We start from the raw sequence: 20710 nt of genomic DNA, 5'->3' as shown, positions 1-20710 counted from the left end.
GCATCAATTTTGCATATTAATTAGCTGAACTTAGTCATTTTTTCAGGTTTAATTTGTCTGCAGATTGGCCGGAATTGCTAAAATAGTATATTTGGTTAATTTATTATAATTATTCAATGATAGATTTTTAAATTTTGTTTTCTTTAACGAAGTCAGTAAAGATAGGCATTTAACATGTGATATTTAAATTAACGCTGCTTTTTCAAGCAAGCGTCCAAATAAACCTTCAAAATCTCGAAATGTGCCAATTTTGTCATTACTGCCATTTGTGACAGGATTTCATTCCATCTACGAGCATCTTTAAATTGACACTACTATACATCACAATGCATTGACCAATTTCAATTCTGTTTTTTTTTTAAATACTTTAATAAAGCCGTAGAAACATTAATAACGTGTTTCTGCTGCGCTTATTTTTGAGGTGATATGCCTACTTGTAGTATAGTTTCGATAAAGGCACAATCGAAATTTAAGAAATTAGGCGGGTTCCGAAATCGCCTTTTTGTTTTTACAAAACCTCAAGTCATACGTCAAGTCTACCTTTGATGATGGTAGGTCCTCAACACTTCCGGTTTGCCGGATCCCGACCGTAGATGGTGTATCAGCCAGGAGAGGATCACATACGTGACTTAAGAAGTGGCCCCTCGTCTCTATTAATGACGCTTGGTCCCCTTTTCCTGATCCAGATGGATTCCTTGATGTGTCTTGAGTTGGGGTCACAGGGATATTCGCATTAATGATGTGGTTTTGTTGAACGGCGTGATCTGCTATGGCCGATTTTGACTGTTCACTAGATGATTGTTTGCGAGTTTGACGAGTAAAGTTTTGCTTAGTCTTGGATACCCTCGTTGTTTCTTTCTGGTGTTCATTAAGGGATCCAAAATGAGCGTTTATTGCGTTTCGACAGTATTTTTTGTGGAACATGAGAGCACCTCAGACCTATCGAATTGCATTCTGAATACGAAGCATGTCTTTCTGATATCAAATAATTTTCATTTTTCAAAATTACAATATAATACAAATTTTATGACAAATTATAAAAATTTGATATTTTTCACATTTTTGATATATAACAGTCCTCGAAGTAAATTATATAAATCTAATGATATATTCTTAAAGTGTATGTAGCAGGGAGAAAAAGCCGACGGTCAATTGAAAATTTTGACCTTTCATATTGAAGATATGGATTTTTTCCCAAAAGACCTTATTTTTGTTTGGTGTTTTGGGAAAAAAAATCCATATCTTCAATACGAAAGGTCAAAATTTTGAATTGATCGTCGGCTTTTTATCCCACCTACAAACACTTTAAGTATAAATCATCAGATTTATAAAGTTTACTTCATGTACTGTTAAATATCAAAAATATCAATTTTAATGATTTGCCATAAAATGTGTATTAAATTGCGAATTTCAAAAATCAAAATTATTTGATATCAGAATGACATTCTTCGTATTCAGAATGCAATTCGATATGTCTGATGTGCTCTAATGTCCCAAAATAAATACTGTCCAAACGTTCATACCCCAGCCCTTAAGACGAGTCTCGAATTTGCGACCAGTTTCACCTATATATGAATGGTTACAATTGGTGCGGAATTTCATAGACACAGTCATAGACACAGACACAGCAAACAATCATCTAGTGAACAGTCAAAATCGGCCATAGCAGATCACGCCGTGCAACAAACCCAGCAAACACAAAAACGTTTTTAAAACGTTTTAAATAAGTAATATTTTGGCTTTTGGTTTAGGTAAAAACGTTTTAATAACATTAAAATGTCGGGTTATATAAAGGTCATGATAATGTTTTAAAACGTTTTGTATGAAAACACTCTACAACAATATTTTTAAATGTTTTCAAAAAATGTTATTGTAAACTATTTTTACAAAATTTTTGCCAAATATTATGTCAATACTTAAATAACATTATGTTAAAATGTTTGAACCCAGCAAACACAGAAATGTTCTTAAAATGTTTTTTTAAAAACCTTTTAATAACATTTAAATGTCGGGTTATACAAAGGTCATGAAAACGTTTTTAAAACGTTATTGAAAATATTTTGGCAAACATTTTTCGCAAAATATTTTTTCAACCCCAATACAACATTCTGTTTAGAATGTTTTGTATCAAGTTTTCAAGAATGTTTTTGGAATGTTATTAAAACGTTTTTATACCCTTTATATAACCCGACATTTAAACGTTTTCTGTAAAACATTTTTGTTTGCTAAGCAGTAGATTATCAAAAATGTTTTTAAGGTTATGAAAACGTTTTATACTCTTAATATACCCTTTATATAACCCGACATTTAAACGTTTTCTGACAACCTTTTATAACCTTTTGCGAATGATGTCGAAAACGTTTTGTGTTTGCTGGGAAACCACATCATTAATTGGGATAATGCGAAAAGTCACGAATATGATCCTCTCCTGGCTGATACACTATCTACGGTCGGGATCAGGCAAACCGGAAGTGGTCAGGATCTACCATCATCATTCTGAAGACGTCTATCGACCATGATAGACGAAACAGCCCAGTCAATCGTGAGTTAATGTCTGGTTTTGTGCAAAAGAATTTATTCAATCAATGTCAAATATCTCAGAAGCCAAATTTTCAAATTGCACCGATTCAATCGACATAAATTTGTCTTAACTTACTCCTCTCGGCAAACCAAATAGGAAAATAATTTATTTGAAAAATGTATAACCTCAGAATCGGATGAAAATACGGGTCAAATCTTATTCTGTTGGATTCTGATTGCATGGAATCTGAAGGGGAACGTGACAGTACAAAAATGCACTTAAATTGTAAATTAAGTTTGAGATTTCTTATGTTAAGGGGAATATTTGAGACCAGTTTCGATGAAATCTCACCATTTTTTAAATTTTGACCTCTGTGTATGAAATGCTTGACATTAAATGTCAAGCATTTATTTGATTTATGAACATAGCACCATAGAAAAATATGATTGTTAACTTTTTTATTCCCTGTGATGAGAGGAACAATTTGTGTAACATTACAGCATGATGGGACTATTTTTCCCCACTTTGAACTTCGACCCCTCGTGGGAACCACAGGGGACATAGATCAAATTCTGATCATTTCAGGTTTAAGGATGCCAAAAAACATTGGTTCCATATGTAAGAATATAAAATCCCAAACCCATAGCGCACTGTACTACGGGGTTTAAAGTTTCATAGAACTAGTTTCAGTCCATATAGCACAGCCATTTCAGTTAAAAAGTTTACAGATCATGATAATATACTGAGTGTCATTGTTTTGAAAATTAGAAAAAAAAATAAGGGTTAAAATTTGTACTTTTTTCAAAGTAGCTTTTCCTGATACTAGCTTAGTATTGTCACCATTCGTTGCCCTTGTGTACGAACACTATTACAAAAGTGGAACAACATGGATCATGGACGATTCACATAAAAACAATGTTATCTCACCAATAACCGAATTTGCTCCCGGTTCACGCATGCGCTTTAGGTTTGTTACTCATTATTGAAACCAGGAAGTGTTACCAAATAAAACCTGAACTTGAACCGTATTGATTGCAATAGCAAATAACAACTCACAGTAACAACCATAATACGACAAAGATACAATGGATGACGGTCCACTGATTACTATTGAGATCTTTGAACTTTACATCGTGTGTGTATAAAGCGGAAGCAATGGCAACAGGTAAGCTTAATAATTATTCACCTACATAAAAAAGTAGCCTACATTTTATATCATCTATTCTGAAGGTACCCCCGTATAATAGAGTCTACTCGTAACTGTTAGTTTTAGATACTTACCGCTTGTTTATAGGCTATGAAAATATAATTATTTGAAAGTCGTCTGTGCAAACTCGAGCCGTGATGATTTATTAGAACTACTTCCGATTACAGGAAACACGACGTTTTTAATTGCCATTAGTTTTTTTTATATCTAAAACCTTTTACCTCAATCCTTCCTTTAGTCCGAATTAACTGGGAATATTTTTGTCAATATTCCATCCATTTGTAGAAACATGGGCCAAAAATATTGCAAGACCATCGTAAGTGTAGTAGAGTGTAATAGCTGCCATTTTCAATATTTCAATAAAATGTATTTACATTTGTTCAATAACAAATGAACAAAATCAACTGCATTTTAAGGTGATATATCGGCAAAATAATTCGCCAGCGAAGTGGTTACATAACTCCCTGGTAACTGGGTCGCGCACCTTTTGGAATTCGCCGTAGAAGTGACGTAATGATCGAAATAACTACCATAGCAATAGATGAATACAATTTTTGAATAGATCGCCCTGCACTACAAACAGATGGTACTAATCACCTGTGTATGCCAGCAAACATAGATTGAATGCAATTTCAACAACTATTCCTATCCCTTTGTACAGGTGCCGACCGTTGTTAATCCATGATGAATACACTTTTACTGTAGCGTATACGCGAACGCGAGCGAGACTAAGCGTTACCCCGAGAGCGCGTAAAATTCGGCATGCCTGGAACCTTTATGCGTATGCAAGCTTACAAGATGAATTCAGTATTTCTCAGGTAGCGGCTAAACATTGCCGTTTTATTCTGTAGTTTTATTGCTCATATCAACAGAGAAATCATCGAAGTTTTTGTAAGGCTGAGTGGCAATGATTAAGTGACATTCCTCGAGAAATAATCGTGAATTACACGATCTTTAGCTTCTTTTCGTTGTTGAAAGGGATTCAATCATGTTTCACCGTCTGCGTGGTTTACTTCCCTCGCGAAGTAAACCACGCAGACGACGCGGACGCATCGTTGTTAATCGGTGATGAACAACGGTAAAACATGATTGAATCCCTAAAGCGCTCTTTTCAAAGATACTAATCTCACAGGTGCGAGTGATCAGCCTTTCTTTGACATATGTGATGCGATCAAGCAAAATCAGTCGGAACTCGGAAATATTAAATTTTCAGATTCTTATAGGATAGTAAATAGCATTTACAAATCTGAATTTTGCAGAAAACGCATTGAAATTGAACAACCGGTTGCAAAGATATGAGCAATTAAAGATTTTCCAAAACAACAGGAAACAAAAGGAAATATTTCCTTTGTATGGCTATATCTCAAAATCAATATTTCCGAGTTCCGACTGATTTTTCTTGATCGCATCACATATATGGCTCAATATATAGGTACCGCGTGAACGTTGTAGTGCAGGGCGTTATATTCAAAATTCATCTATTGCTATGGTAGTTAATCCGATTAATTACGTCACTTCTACGGCGAATTGGTAGTACATGCCATTAGTTAGGGGAAAAAGTTCACTTTGGTGACCACTCTCTGGCTAGTAAGGTTTGACGATTGATTCGACTTCTATGGACCATTTAGAAAAAATAGCCACCATGTCCCTCGCGAAAATCCGGCATTTTTCGCTAGAGGCCAAAATCAAAATGGCCGCCACCACCATTTTGAACATTTAAGTTTTGAACCAGAGGACCTTAAATCGTGTACAAAGACACTTTTTGGATAAGTCGACCACAAGGATTTCAAATTTGACATTACTTTGACATTACGAACTCATATTTACCCAGAAATCCAAGATGGTGGCCGCCGGCGCCATCTTGAAAAAAATAAGTTTTGAACCAGATTACCTAAAATCGTGTACAAAGACACTTTTTCCGGTAAGTCGACCCCAAGAAATCCGAATCTGACATTAATTTGACGTTACAAAATAATTTTGCCCAGAAATCCAAGATGGCCCCCATTTGGTAGAGCGTAAATGTGATTTTTGAATGAGAGCAGAAGCATAAGTGTGTCATTTCCGCCTTATCTGGGGTTCATGTCTCTTATATGGGGTTTAAACTGCCTTATCTTCGGTTTACATCCCTTATCTAGGGATAAGGTGCCTTATCTGTGGTTTAGACGGCCTTATCCTGGGTTTACGTTCCTTACCTGTGGCTAAGATGCCTTAACCTTAGCTTATCGCAGTCTAAACCCAGATAAGGCATATAAACCCCAGATAATGCGCCGTAACCCCAGATAAGCGACGTAGACCCCAGATAAAGCAGTCCCAACCCCAAATAAGGCGCCTTAACCCTAAATAAGGAACATAAACCCCAGAAAAGGCATCTAAACCCCACATAAGGTGCCTTAACTCGAGATAAGGGTTGTTAACCCCAGATCAGGGTCGTAAACCTCACATAAGGCATCTAAACCCAAGATAAGGCGCCTTAACCCCAGATAAGAGACGTAAACTCAGATATGGCAGTCTAAACCCCAGATAAGGCGCCGTCTGGGGTTTACTTCTCTTATATTAGGTTTATGTTCCTTATTTATGGTTAAGGCGCCTTATTTGGGGTTGGGACTGGTTTATCTGAGGTGTACGTCCCTTATCTGGGGTTACGGCGCCTTATCGGGGGTTTAAACTGTCATATCTGAGTTTACGTCTCTTATCTGGGGTTAAGGTGCCTTATCTTGGGTTTAGATGTCTTATCTGAGGTTTACGACCCTTATCTGGGGTTAACGACCCGTATCTAGAGTTTGGGCGCCTTATGTGGGGTTTAGATGCCTTATCTTAGGTTTATGTTCCTCATTTAGGGTTAAAGCGCCTTATTTGGGGGTTAGACTGCTTTATCGGTGGTCTACGTCCCTTATCTGGGGTTACGGCGCATTATCTGGGGTTTAGATGCCTTATCTGGGTTTAGACTGCGATATGCTAAGGTTAAGGCATCTTAGCCACAGGTAAGGAACGTAAACCCAGGATAAGGCCGTCTAAACCACAGGTAAGGCGCCTTATCCCTAGATAAGGGATGTGAACCCAAGATAAGGCAGTTTAAACCCCATATAAGGGACATGAACTCCAGATAAGGCGGAAATGACACATTTATGCTTCTGCTCTCATTCAAAAATCACATTTACGCTCTACCAAATGGGGGCCATCTTGGATTTCTGGGCAAAAATTATTTTGTAACGTCAAATTAATGTCAGATTCGGATTTCTTGGGGTCGACTTACCGGAAAAAGTGTCTTTGTACACGATTTTAGGTAATCTGGTTCAAAACTTATTTTTTTCAAGATGGCGCCGGCGGCCACCAACTTGGATTTCTGGGTAAATATGAGTTCATAATGTCAAAGTAATGTCAAATTTGAATTCCTTGTGGTCAAATTAACAAAAAAAGTGTCTTTGTACACGATTTAAGGTCCTCTGGTTCAAAACTTAAATTTTCAAAATGGTGGTGGCGGCCATTTTGGATTTTGGCCTCTAGCGAAAAATGCCGGGATTTTCGCGAGGGACATGGTGGCTATTTTTTTTCTAAATGGTCCATAGAAGTCGAATCAATCGTCAAACCTTACTAGCCAGAGAGGGGTCACCAAAGTGAACTTTTTCCCCTAACTACATACACTTTGTGTTGCGATCATTTCGATCGTGGTGCAGAACGCAAAATCGTGATCCATGTCGATAATCGGATTACACGTAAAACCTCGCTGGCGAATACAGAACATTATTAATTTACAATAAGGGGGTTGTGGTTTTTATAGGACACCTCTTACACGCTACTGCACTTACGGTAGGCTGGGATGCCTTTTTTCTACAAATTAATTGAATATAAAACGTTACCCTTTATTGTCTGTTAGGATTAGGATTATGTTATATTTCATCCAGGAAAACAGAATGTGTTTAATTAGAAAAAAAAATACTTTTAACATCGGAAATAACCTATATCACTAATTCCCTTTTAGCAGCTTATTGTATTCAATTACGGATGGGTCATGTCTTTGAAAATCATGATGGAACTAAGCCGACAATAAAGTTCAGTCGCTCGTATATTTCCACGAATGCCCATTATTAAGAGTTTGGTTCCTGAAGGCAATATCTCCAAAGGCTGCTTTGTGGAATTTAATAACATTGGACCAGTAGAATAGTTATAACAATTGTGTTCGTTATCTTTAAAAACAATTATTGCAATTCTCTTTAATCTAACACGTGCGAAAAAGATAACAATAAATGTAAAAGAAAATTCTTCTTTTTTGTTCCAAAAGGCATTAAATCCAATGGCAGCAATTTTAAAACTTGTATTGGAGAATGTTAGTGAGCAAGAATGATATTGAAAATAGTTATAAACTAGATCTAGCTATAGATCTGAACCTAGCCGTTAAGCAGAAATGATCCCGTAATGATATCCCAGTTGAATCTATTTCCATAAAATTACCTCTCTCTGGAACTTGGTAGAGTTTCAAATTGTATTTTACTTTCATGTATCAGAAGCCTCTAAATCTACCTTATGCCAAGATTCTGGCGATAAGCAAAATATTCCCATTGGAGCTTGTGAAATCGAGTAATATTCTTTACTTATTGGCTACTCACCTCAATGTTTTAAGCGGCACATGTAATAATGATGTCCATATAACCACAGATGAAAACTGTTTCAATGGAATTTTACAGGGTACAAATCTAAGACACATGATAATTATTACCCGTTTAGGAAATATGTGTGAAATCATTTTTCCACCCAAGTAGCTATCCTCCAAAATATATACCTTCGGGCCCTCGAGGACATTGCCTCCGTTTCCTTTTCCTTGTCTTTGTGACCGCGTAAACATTTTTTGGCAGTATCCTCATATAGGGCAGTAAATGGCCGCCAATACCGACTCTTAAATACGTCGCCATCTTCTTTACCCACCTATAGCCTATGACAACATTGCCCGGGGGGATCACTCAAATATGACATTGTACGCATGCGTGACCAAATTTTTTTTCAAACACCCCCTAAACGAGTTTTACCCTATCAGCAAATTTAGCCCCTTAATAAGGTAATCTAATATAAAATTTACCCCTTAATTAATTTTTTGGCCAGTAAAAATGAAAAAATGTACCCTTTTCGGACTCATAATTTAATAAAAATTTGAAAAGGTACCCTAAACAAGTTGTTCAGTTTCAGAAAACTACCCTTATTCTTGAAAATCAGTGTTTTTTAGACCCTAAGTGCGTCACTCGCGTAACTCGCCTTGCCTAAAAAAAACACCCCCTTTTCCTTGTTTTTTTGGTCACGCATGCATACAGACCAATTATGTGAGTGGCCCCCCGGGCAACATTGCCGAGTTAATTTAGCTAGACTTTATCTATTCTTTACACATTGTTTTTTTTATTCCGTTGTATTATCTATATAAATAAAGATTACAAGACGTTTCAAGATGACACACCACCCACACCATCTGCTCCTCCACCGCCATACCAATCGAGTCACAACCCACCACCACCATATCCAGGGCAAACATGTCATAATTGCTCATCGAGTGGAAGGCAGCCATCCCATCAGGGGCACACGCGTCAGTTAAACTCAGGCAGAGTCCAAGCAGATACTGTTGTTCTTGTAAGTGACATGAAAATAATGTCCAAAACTACGGTGTACCATCTCCGCCAATTTCCTTTTTAATTCCCCCTTTTTTTAATTTCCCTTTTTTTTTTTTTTTTTTTTTCCCTTTTTTTTTTTTTTTTTTTTTTTTTTTTTTAATTTCCCCTTTTTTTAATTTCTGTTTTTTTTTTTATTTTCTTTTTTTTTTTTTAATTTCCTTTTTTTTAATTTCCCTTTTTTAATTTCCCTTTTTTAATTTTTCTCTTTTTTTTTTATTTCCCTCTTTTTTTTTAATTCCCCTTTTATTTTCTCACAAAGCAGAATCTTGGCCGAGGCACATACTCAGTACTCCAAGAATTTGCTCGCTTCCCGCTGCGTATGCTGGTCTTTACGCACTGTAGTCTTTTGCGTGTGACAGACCATGTATATAGTATATGGAGAGACCCACTGTGTAGATGTCAGTGGTCAGACCATGTGTGTGTATCCACTGATATAGCCTGTGCCGCCAGTGCCGGAGGCTTAATTTCTTTCTGCAACCATAATGGGCCGCAATATATCACTAACCGCATAGTCTATATATATATATTCAGGTATATTTATTAAAACACTCAAATAGCAGCCAAAATGGCTGAATTGCATAGTGAATTACAATAATTACAATCAAATTTATATAAAGAAATGCAAATAATAATAAAATACATAAAAAAACCCTTGAATTATTGCACAATACATACTCAATGAAAATTTTAAAAGGTACAATCAAAGAATTAATAAATAGCTATAGCTCATACTCAACCGAACTCACACCAACACCATATCTCAAACACATCCCTGCACACACCCCCACACACCCACCAACATCCACTGATACACACCCACACTTACCATTGCACACAAACTCAACCAAATAGAATATCAATGTGACGGCATAATAAAAAGATATGATAATATGACAACATGACAGGAGAGGGAATTGCACTAAAAGGCTTGGACTACCAAATCACACCAGCCCTTCCCATCCATCCATTCCCACAAAAAATGATTCAAACCAAATCACTAGATGGATAGGAGAACACTAAGCATGATTCAGGAGTTCAGCCATGTATGGAACTGGGCTTTCCTTGAATCTTTTGGTTTTCCACCTGTAACTCTTGACTTTAGGGGGCTTTCTTAGGGTCATTGAGGATGAATAGTCAGTGGCAGGGAACCATCTGGAGAATTTTTCAGATGCATGTGCTTTGGAGGCAAACTCCTTGCAAATCTGCAGTCTACGGGAGTGTAGAGGCTCAAGATCCAGAGTTGCAAGGGAGTCGGAGTAAGATTTATACTCCTTTCCAAGGAGCAGCTTACATACACGTTTCTGAATTCTCTCCAGACGGTCCTCCTGGCTCTGAGCGAGACCTGCATGCCATAAGGGGGCTGCATACTCTAACACTGGTCTCATATAACCTTTGTAGACAGAGAGGATTTCACCTGCGTTGAGACCTGCTTCTTTAAGTTTGCGTAACATGAACATTTTTCCATTAGCTTTGGAATGCATATTGTCTACCTGGCCTTGCCATTTCAAATCATTTTGGATGATAACTCCCAGCAACTTGACTTTCTGGACTACTGCCAGGAAGTGCTCAGAGATGCGTAGATCAACATCCGGGGATTGTTTTTACCAAAGTACACACTCATGGCTTGGCATTTACTTGGATTCAACTTAAGTTTGTTACTGACAGACCACTCATGGAGAGATTCCAAGCACTGCTGTACCTCAGTGACATCATCAATGGCTCTATTTTCACCTATTGTAAGGTCGTCAACATACTTCCAAACCTTCATTCTGTTGTTATCAAACTCAGTGAGCGCATCATTGATCATGCCTAAAAAGGCAATAGGGCCAATGATAGTGCCCTGAGGTACACCACCATGTAATTCTACCCACTCAGAGTAAGTGTTTTTGTACTTCACTCTTTGTTTCCTCCCAGAAAGGAAGTCCACCACCCACTGCACAAGGGAAGGAGAAACACCAAGCTTGAGAAGCTTTGTGACTGTGATCTTATGGTCAATTAAATCGAAAGCCTTTGAAAATCTGTTAGCACAAGTGTGCCAACATTTTTGATTTCTCGGCCCCTGACATCAAGTGGTGATAGACATTAACAAGGCAGTAGTCCGAGGCAAGGTTCATTATTGTTAGGGTTAGGGTCTTATGGTTAGGGTTAGGGTACGGGTTGAGGGTTAGGGTTAGGGTTTAGTGTTAGGGTTAGGGTTAGGGTTAGGGTTAGGGTTAGGGTTGGGGTTGGGGTTAGGGTTAGGGTTAGGGGTTCGAGGGTTTAGTTCAGGGTTAGGGTTAGGGTTAGGGTTAGGGTTAGGGTTAGGGTAAGGGTTAGGGTTAGGGTAAGGGTTAGGGTTAGGGTTAGGGTTAGGGATTAGGGTTAGGGTTAGGGTTAGGGTTAGGGTTAGGGTTAGGGTTTAGGGTTAGGGTTTAGGGTCAGGGTTAGGGTTAGGGTTAGGGTTAGGGTTAGGGTTAGGGTTAGGGTTAGGGTAAGGGTTAGGGTTAGGGTAAGGGTTAGGGTAAGGGTTAGGGTTAGGGATTAGGGTTAGGGTTAGGGTTAGGATTATACATGTATACGTATTTATTAGTACTAATATACTAGTAATAGTATATTGTGTGTATGCACTTTATTCCGAAATCAATAAGTATCATAAACAAACACTTTTCTGGCACAACGAATCATAGCACAGTCGTGTAGGCATTAGACTATGGATACATAGATTGTGGGTTCGAACCCCCAGGTAAAATTTTAATTCTATCGATTGCTTTTTATTTTATTAAGTAAGAGGAAATAATAATGGTAATAAACTCGTGTTATATCTAGCCTCATAGGCCTATAATTACATGTATGTACTATGTGTTATCGTGTTGCGGCCCATTATGGTTGCAGAAAGAAATAACGCGTGCCGGAGCCTGTGTGCTAGGGCCGTAGACTTATTTCAAGTCACGGGAAAACCGTAAGAATACTAGTATATAAATCGCAGTGGTTATCCCGGCCCGTGAGGGGGGGTGTAATTTTCCCAAGGCGTGCCAAAAAATTGCTTGCTTCCCTTCTCGGCCTGCCAAAAAAATAATCTTCGCCTCCCCCTCCTTTGCACATGCCAAATGTTTTAAAATTGCCATCAATATTGCCATGTAAAGGGACGGCATATTCGTACTATTTAATAGAGCTATTTTATGACTATTAGGCATAATGACTATTTTTGCATTTTTCTCACAAACTAATAACACACTGGTAAGGAACTGCATTGGCTTCCTGTGTTCCAATGAATTGTTGTTTAACTTATGTTGATTGTATATAAATGTAATAATGATAGGCCTATTGCTACGTCATATTTATCTGAACTTCTTTCAAATTATGTTCCCACTCGTACTCTTCGATCTGGAAACATGCAACTTCTACAAAATAAGAGCACATGAGTCATTTGAAATTGCAGCTCCACGTCTATGGAATGAACTGCCTATATATTTTAGAACTGCTAAAAATGTAACTATGTTTAAAAAGATGTTAAAACTCATCTTATGTCGGGGTTTGCTCAGGGAAATTTGAAAATGCCACCAAATAGTGAAAAACTGTATAAAATGTCTAACTTTTGTGTTGATTTGCAAAATAAAACATAGAAAAGTGATTATTTAGCAGTAATCAACCATTAAACAATCAATTCTAGCATTAATTTTAGGCCTGCGATCCAAGATTCTGGCCATAGGCCTAGTGCTTTACAGTGGACACGGAAAATCACGGAATCGTCCAATTTGCAACACGGATTTTAGATTTTGTAACACCATGAACACGGAGAAATCGTGGCTTTAGCTATAGGCCGAATAAAGACTTATACAGTGGAAGGGTCTAAATATTTAATATAATAATTATTATTCTAATCTAATTCAAATTAGGCCTTCTTTAATATAAGCCTCGTGATCACTCTATTGGATTCGGATTGTTTTACTAGGTTTGGATTTAATTTTTGTCTTCACTATAATAGGCCAAGATATAAAAAAAAATAGAAAGCTATGCGAGCGCTATCCATGTTGGACAGCTGTGTTCAAATATAAAGTACGGACGAAGCCTTGACTAAGGCTAATGCTCCCCGCGGTATACTAACATGAATCCACTAGCTGCACCATTATACGCACACATCAAAAAAAGGGAAATTATGTCGCCAAAAAAAATGCATATTCATCAAAAAATTAAACTTTGTCCTATCGGGCCCAAATTTGGTGGGTGGCATCCTTGATACAAGGGGAATATAATGCGCGAAATAAAATCGAGGTCAACCAAGGTCAAAGGTCATAACGGAGGGGTCAAATTTTAAACTTTGTCCGATCGGGCTCAAATTTGGTGGGTGGAATTCTTGATACGAGGGGAATATATGCCCGAAATAAAATTGAGGTCAAGCGAGGTCAAAGGTCATTACGGAGGGGGGTCAAATTTCAAACTTTGTCCGATCGGGCTCAAACTTGGTGAGTGGAATCCTTGATATGAGGGGAACACGTAAAACTTAAAATCGAGGTCATCCGAGGTCAAAGGTCATCCAGGAGCTACATTTTAAACTTCATCTGATTTGGCTTAAAGTTGGTGAAAGTAAGTATAAAAACAATAAAGTAAATTATTTAAAAAATTAATATCAATTTAAGGAAAATCGTATGGGTGTTTCAAGCAAATCCCGCGAGCAATACCCTCGAAGTCAACGTTGGTCGCCACTGTCATGCACGTGTTCATCATGTCAGTCACAGCCAGCGCATGCAGCATTCATAATATTTACATGCAGGCCCGTAGAGTTTCCAAAGCCGTGCGCCGTGAGTTTAAAAAAAGGAAATTCAAAAAAAGGGAAATTCAAAAAAAAAAGGGAAATTCAAAAAAAGGGAAATTCAAAAAAAAGGGGGAAATTAAAAAAAAGGGGAAATTAAAAAAAAAAGGGGAAATTAAAAAAAAGGGGAAAAAAAAAGGGGAAATTAAAAAAAAGGGGAAATTAAAAAAAAAGAAAATAAAAAAAAAAAGGAAATTAAAAAAAAAGGAAATTAAAAAAAGGGGAAATTAAAAAGGAAATTGGCGGAGATGGTACACCGTACAAAACATTGTCTATAGTTCCTCGAGACAGCAGCGTCAGCGTGTGATACACGCGTGATCAAAGACGGTGTATCATTGAAGCGCAGTTGCTTTAGTTGTGCCTCATTTGATCTCGCGTGTATCACATGTACGCGGACCCTACTGTCTCGCGAAACCCAACTCCAGACGTGTATACGTTTACTTCTATTTGACACTGGCTAGTCGGGTCTAATTATGTCCTAAATGTCAAAAGGCCTGCCCCTCCTTTGCATTAACCACTCCGATATATTTGGCGGGTACTTTGTGCAAGCCAACAACCGACGCACCCCTTTAAACCCAACACCAACTCCTACTCCCACACACCACCCCAGTTCAAGGACGTGAAGTTTTTGCTATATATGTCGTTTTTCATATATTAACTCACATTGACCCTCTTTAGGTAAATAAAAAACAAAAAATATTCAATACTAACATCTCCATTTTGGAAAATGTTGAAAATTCGTGTGGTGCATTTGACGGATCTACACTTTACGGTAAAATCCATAGTGACGGATGTTGAGTTCTCGAAAAAATTGCGCAAGGCATAGTGACGGATAACCTTGGCAATCTATTACATATGTGATATACGATTTTACTATATTTTAACGTTATGAAAATATCTTTTTAAGGGTGTACTTTTAAGCACATGAATTGCTGATGATATGCCCAGTACAATTTACCTACTCAACGTTTTCCCGATGTCAATTTTTGATAAATTTGCGATCATCATCCGTCACTATGTAATACACCCTGGGCTTAACATCCGTCAATATGTAATACACCCGACGAATTAATAAAACGTGGACCGCTGTCATCATAAAACACGTATTTTGTTTTCTCCTATATTCATTCTAATTCAGATTGGCAGACCACAACTGACAGCTGGCTCAGAACTGAGACTGAATTACTATTGTTGTATTGCTCTGGTGTTGTTTTTTCCATTAGGCATCATTGCTTGCTTTAAACTCCAACAGGTAATTCTAATATTTTAGTCATGGCCGAATTTACCATTGGACCAGATGGGCCCCGGCCCATTGTCTCCAAAATCTCGATGTTTTGACCAAAAATATGGTCGTGCTTCGCCTGCACTGGTCCTTGAAGTAGCTACTTTATTTTTGGCTACAATAGTCTGAACCTGAACAATGTGCTCGTCCCCCTCTAAAATTCAATGCATCCGCCGCCACTGTCGATCTTATACGTAACCAAAACTTTAGTGCCCATGTCTTCGTGACGATAAGTTTGGGCGTCCAAATTTTGGCCTAGCCTACTGTAAACCCGTCTCTGATTTTTGTACGTCTTCCGGGAAGGGGGGGGGGGGGCACTTCAATTTAAAATGGATATAGGTGTAGGGCTGGCACTTTCGCACTAAGGGGCATTCGGTGAGAGCAAATTGTAAAACATATAGGGTCATTGAGTGAGAACATGACCTTTTTTTACATGGAATCTGTGGGCGAGAACCGAAACAGCGCCACAGAAACCTCGAAAATTCTAGTGCTAAATGGCTTCAAATTTTTTTGTTGTTTGCAAAATAAGTAACAAAATCAGTGATGAATGAAAGTTACCGTTCAAATTAAACCTGTAAGGGTCTTTGGGTGACAGATCAAATGGAAAAATAGGGGGTCTTCGGGCATGTCGGGTGACAGAGCATGTGTCCGTAAAAAAATATGGGGTCTTTGGGTGACAGCGATGCTGAAAACTGGGTCTTAACAGCCCTATATACGCGTCACTTTCAAAGTTGGAGTGCCCCCCCGGTGTCTTCCTAATACAAGATGTCTGTAACACTCAGTTTGGAAGCTTCAAGAAATGGATTCGTAAGACAAAATTTCGCCGCTTATCTGGATCGTTTTGAAATATCGCCTACTACTCGTACACTCGGATCATAATAGGGCAGAATAGCTACTCCATATTTTTGAAAGAAAGACCACAACTATAAACATTTGCTTCAAATAACAAAATATAAGAATCTCAAAAAGAGACCAAATTATGCTTGGCACGCGGTGGTACTTCATTGTGGCAATCCGGGTGTAGCAACAGTCTAAAACAAGGACCAGGTTTATTTCCAATGTTACATGTTACACTGAAACAAAGTTGCATTGAAAAGATTTTACTGGTTTGTTTATAGGGCGTTGTTGGATGTCTGTTTGTATGTATAAGTGGTCGCTCCATGTGGAAACACATTTGGCTCCTGATAGGACCAGGCTCAAACAAATATTCAAACCAGGTTAATTATGCCCCGGAAAATATGCATGTTGTCTTTTATGGAGAGAAAGTAAACACAATTGAAGACTTGAGCGCAAGAAGACCGTAAGTCCATTTTGACATTTTGAGATAGGATCGTTTAAACTTTTTAAAATAAGATAATTTGGAAACCCAAAAAAGCCATAATATTGATATTTCTCAGGTACATGGGTATAGGGAAGAAGAATCATTTTGTTTATTAACCAAGTAAATATCTGTAATATTGCTTGATATTAATCGATTTATCATTTTTGGACTTACGGTCTTCTTGCGCTCGGATTGAAACAAAAGCTTATAACTCAAAACTGAATGCAGATGTTGGAATTAAAGGGTTCAAAAGACCCCCCTAAAATTACAAAACATTTCTTTGCATAACTTGACATTTATTTTGTTGATTTGAAAAATTCAAAAATCGATCGATCTTTGCAACTGCTTCAGTCTACCATTTTTCATCTCTTCTAACCAATGAAAGAAATAAGCATCACACTACAAACCTTATTTCTACTCCTATAGTGATTTTAACATTTTTGAAACACCGACTGAAAACCCCATTCATGTCAAAATTCATGTCAATGAACCATTGTTTTATACTGAAAGATGATTGCATGGGTGACTGAGTAATCAGGTGCACAAAATTTATGAAAATTAACTAACAATTAAATCAATCAAAACATTGATCACGTTGATATCGAGAACATTTCTGTACATTATATGTACATTACATGTGTAGGATGTTGAAAAGTGCAACTTTTTTTGAAAGTATCATTTTTGGAAAATGTGATAATTTTTGACCATCAAATTTTTCAAATCAACCAAATGTATGTAAAGTTATGCAAAGAAATGATTTGTAATTTTAGAGGGGAGGGGGAGTTATTTCAAAGACGAGCAATAATTTGACACCTTGTTTATTTAATTTGAAGGTTGTTTTAAAATTTGACCTCAGTTGACCTTTAAACGGAATTGACCCTCAAACTCATTAACCGAGCTCAAAATGTATGAAAATTTATATATTTTCGTAGTCGTTGTGATGAGACGAGTAAATTGACATGTCTCTTGACGACATTGGACAATGCTTTCATTTTGACCACTCTTGACCCCTCACGTGGCCTCAAATGGAGACAAATGAAAAAAAGAGTCAAAATGTTTGTCTTCATCCAATAACTTCAAAACCACCTGTAACTCAATTTCGTCAAAAGTGGACTTACAGTCTTCTTGCGCTCAGGTCTTCCATTGTAAAAAAAAAAAAAAAAAATGCCACTTCTAACCAATCGTGTGAACAGTTTTTTCAAACAATTACGACTAAATGACGCGGCACTGCAGCAGCCAATGGTTTTTTAAAAGTTGTTTAAAATAACTTTGGAATTGGTACCTCTTTTCATGAATGACGTGACAGCAACTTGAAGCTATATATAAGATATCATACCACCAAATAATTCCCCATAGAGATATGTACTAAATTTGCCTCAAGAAAACGTCATTTTTTCTTCGCAAGTTCTTAGCGACAGCTATGATGGTTGCACTTAGCCCTAGCTGCCTGGGAAAAAATATAAGTTGACCGTCATTATTTTTACGACTGGCCCTCAAAGTCCATGATGTCTGGGAATTACCCAATTTACCTGTAAAATCATGCCAGTGTTTCTGTTTAAAATCATTAAAAAACACTCGATCTCTTCCATCTGTGGTACACTTGCAGGATTTGGTATTACTAATTATGCACAATCCAAATTTAGCCAAAGTTATGCAAATATCTGCTCATTTTAATGCTTACTTTAAGCCATCCATGTTTTTTTCTGAGAAATGCATTCTGGGCGCACAACCGTATAATACTATTTGGTGGTGTGAAACCATAACTGTTCTCATTTGTTCGTTTGTTTTTCACCTTTATTTCAGGTACATGAACGATTGAATGACGGTGATATAGAAGGTGCACGAAGTGCGGCAATGCAAACCAAACTATTCAGTGTTTTAGCTATATTTATAGGAGCAGCCATCATAGCAGTTATTGTAGTTTTGGTTAATCCAGATGATGACGATGTGTAGAAAATGAATGAGATTTTGACTTATCATCATGCTCCTGGAGCATAACTAGAAGACTTATTTAATAGGGCCGTTATATATTATTATTTTACTTAAATTTTCCAATTTTGCTTCAGTTTGCTTTCATTTGAATGCTAGCATTAAAGCCTCCAGCATACTTTCCTGCCGCTTGCCGCTGCGTTTCAACCAATGACAAGCCTTTATTGTGTCCGTTTGTCTGCAATGCGCGTGCGGCAGGGCACGGCAAGCGGCAGGGTAGTATGAAACCAGCATAAGACTCGAACCTTTAACCTATGCCTTACGAGTATTATGCGTACATCAATAGCACCCTATAAATCAATTCAAAATGATACATGAATGAAGAGCGCCCCTATCATTCAATTCGATTTATTATGATCCAGGAGCATGGTTGTTAAAATCTCACAAAATCGATGAATAGAATCTCTGAGAATTCACAATACACTGTGAAAGATGTTTCTCATACATCAGTATACTTCGAATATATTTATAAATACGTATTTATAAATACGCACGTGACCCATGGGCACGACATACCAAGACCAGCAAGCGTGATCTAATCCTCATGTCAATCATTGAGGTGAGAAGAGCGTACACTCGACGTGGACGAGGGTCGGTCAGTATGTAATGAAAGTTGACTTGTGACCCCCATATATGGATTATTTTCATGGCATGATCACATAAACATTTGTCTTTCAAATAACGCATTATTAAATCAATGGTCTATTAGTTAGCCTCTCGGCTAAGCGCGATTGGGAAATGGTGTTCACTTTATGTTAGAAGTCGATGCCAGACCAAAATTTTCCGAGGAACACGATCCCGGTGGCTTTTTCCGGGGTACTCCCATTTAAGGGTCAAAATAAGTTTTCAAGCATTCTCTGGCCAAATATGGTATATTTGGTGTCTATTCATATGTTCGAATTCACAAATAGCTGCTGTATGTCCAAAAATCCAAACTGGCGTCCAAAATGACCCTCTGAACCAAATTGTTATTTGTGACAAAAACAAGGTTTTTATTTCTATAAACATTTTAATATTGCCAGCGATAGCAAACATGGAAATTTAAGTTTTTTGCCAGTTGACTAATCATGATCTTAATCAAGACTTAAGATAACTGTCATTTTCCCGAGAGATCAAATACTCGTATATGAATCAAGTTTAGGATTAGGGTTGGGGTTAGCGGTCACCTTTCTAAAGTTTCTCTCCTGAAATAAGAGTTTGGTTCCAAAAGGCATTAAGTCCAATGAATTTTTTATTTGAAGATATTCCTAAGAGCAGCAATAACCTTGCCAATACGGTAGAATAGTTATAACAATTTTTTGGTTATCATTAAAAAAATTATTGTGAACTCTTTAACCTCCCACGTGCGAAGAAAACGATAACTATGAAAGAATTTTTTTTTTCAAAAGGCATCAAATCCAATGGCAGCCATTTCAAAACCTTACATTGGAGAATTTTAGGCGACAAAATGATATTGAAAGTAGTTAGAAAATAAGCTAGAGTTACAAACATATCCATCCCAATTGTTAAATGTCATTTAAATCTTAAAATGTTATGATTAATCAGAAAAATTTGACCCAAGGCAGCTATTGGACTAATACTTTTGGACACAAACTCTTCATTAATTTAGATTGCAAAAGCTGGTTGCCATAGTTGCATGAATTTGTTTATAATAAATGTTGATTCCTAACTGTGCTTTATGCTTTGTGCTTTTTTATCATCGTTTTGATTAATTTACTAAACCTGAAACATTTGAGAATAAATCCGAATCTGACTGTGCACCGAGTTTGTCTTTACCGGACGGACATCAAGGAGTCTTCAAGATACACACCCTGTAAAGGAAGAAATGAATCCAATATAAAATACATTATTATCAAATAAATAAACCCATGGAAAAATTGTATTGGGTAAATCATTTATCAGAGGCTCCGGAAGATTTTCAATATTGGAGTGGGCGGGATTTTGGGCCTT

General features: G+C 37.3%; 1 protein-coding gene across 1 annotated transcript; it reads left to right on the top strand.

Moving 5' to 3' along the window:
* The first annotated feature begins 3520 nt into the window (after positions 1 to 3520).
* LOC140166259 (uncharacterized) lies at positions 3521 to 20429 on the top strand. Its single transcript, XM_072189665.1, has 4 exons — positions 3521 to 3686; positions 9142 to 9338; positions 15307 to 15420; positions 18575 to 20429. Exons 1-4 carry the CDS (start codon positions 3677 to 3679, stop codon positions 18722 to 18724), a joined length of 471 nt encoding a protein of 156 aa, XP_072045766.1. The 5' UTR covers positions 3521 to 3676; the 3' UTR covers positions 18725 to 20429.
* Positions 20430 to 20710: the final 281 nt, after the last annotated feature.

Source organism: Amphiura filiformis, chromosome 12 (assembly GCF_039555335.1).
Source record: "Amphiura filiformis chromosome 12, Afil_fr2py, whole genome shotgun sequence".
NCBI lineage: Eukaryota > Metazoa > Echinodermata > Ophiuroidea > Amphilepidida > Amphiuridae > Amphiura > Amphiura filiformis.
Note: the sequence above shows the minus strand (reverse complement) of the source record. Positions and strands in the feature narration are given on the sequence as shown.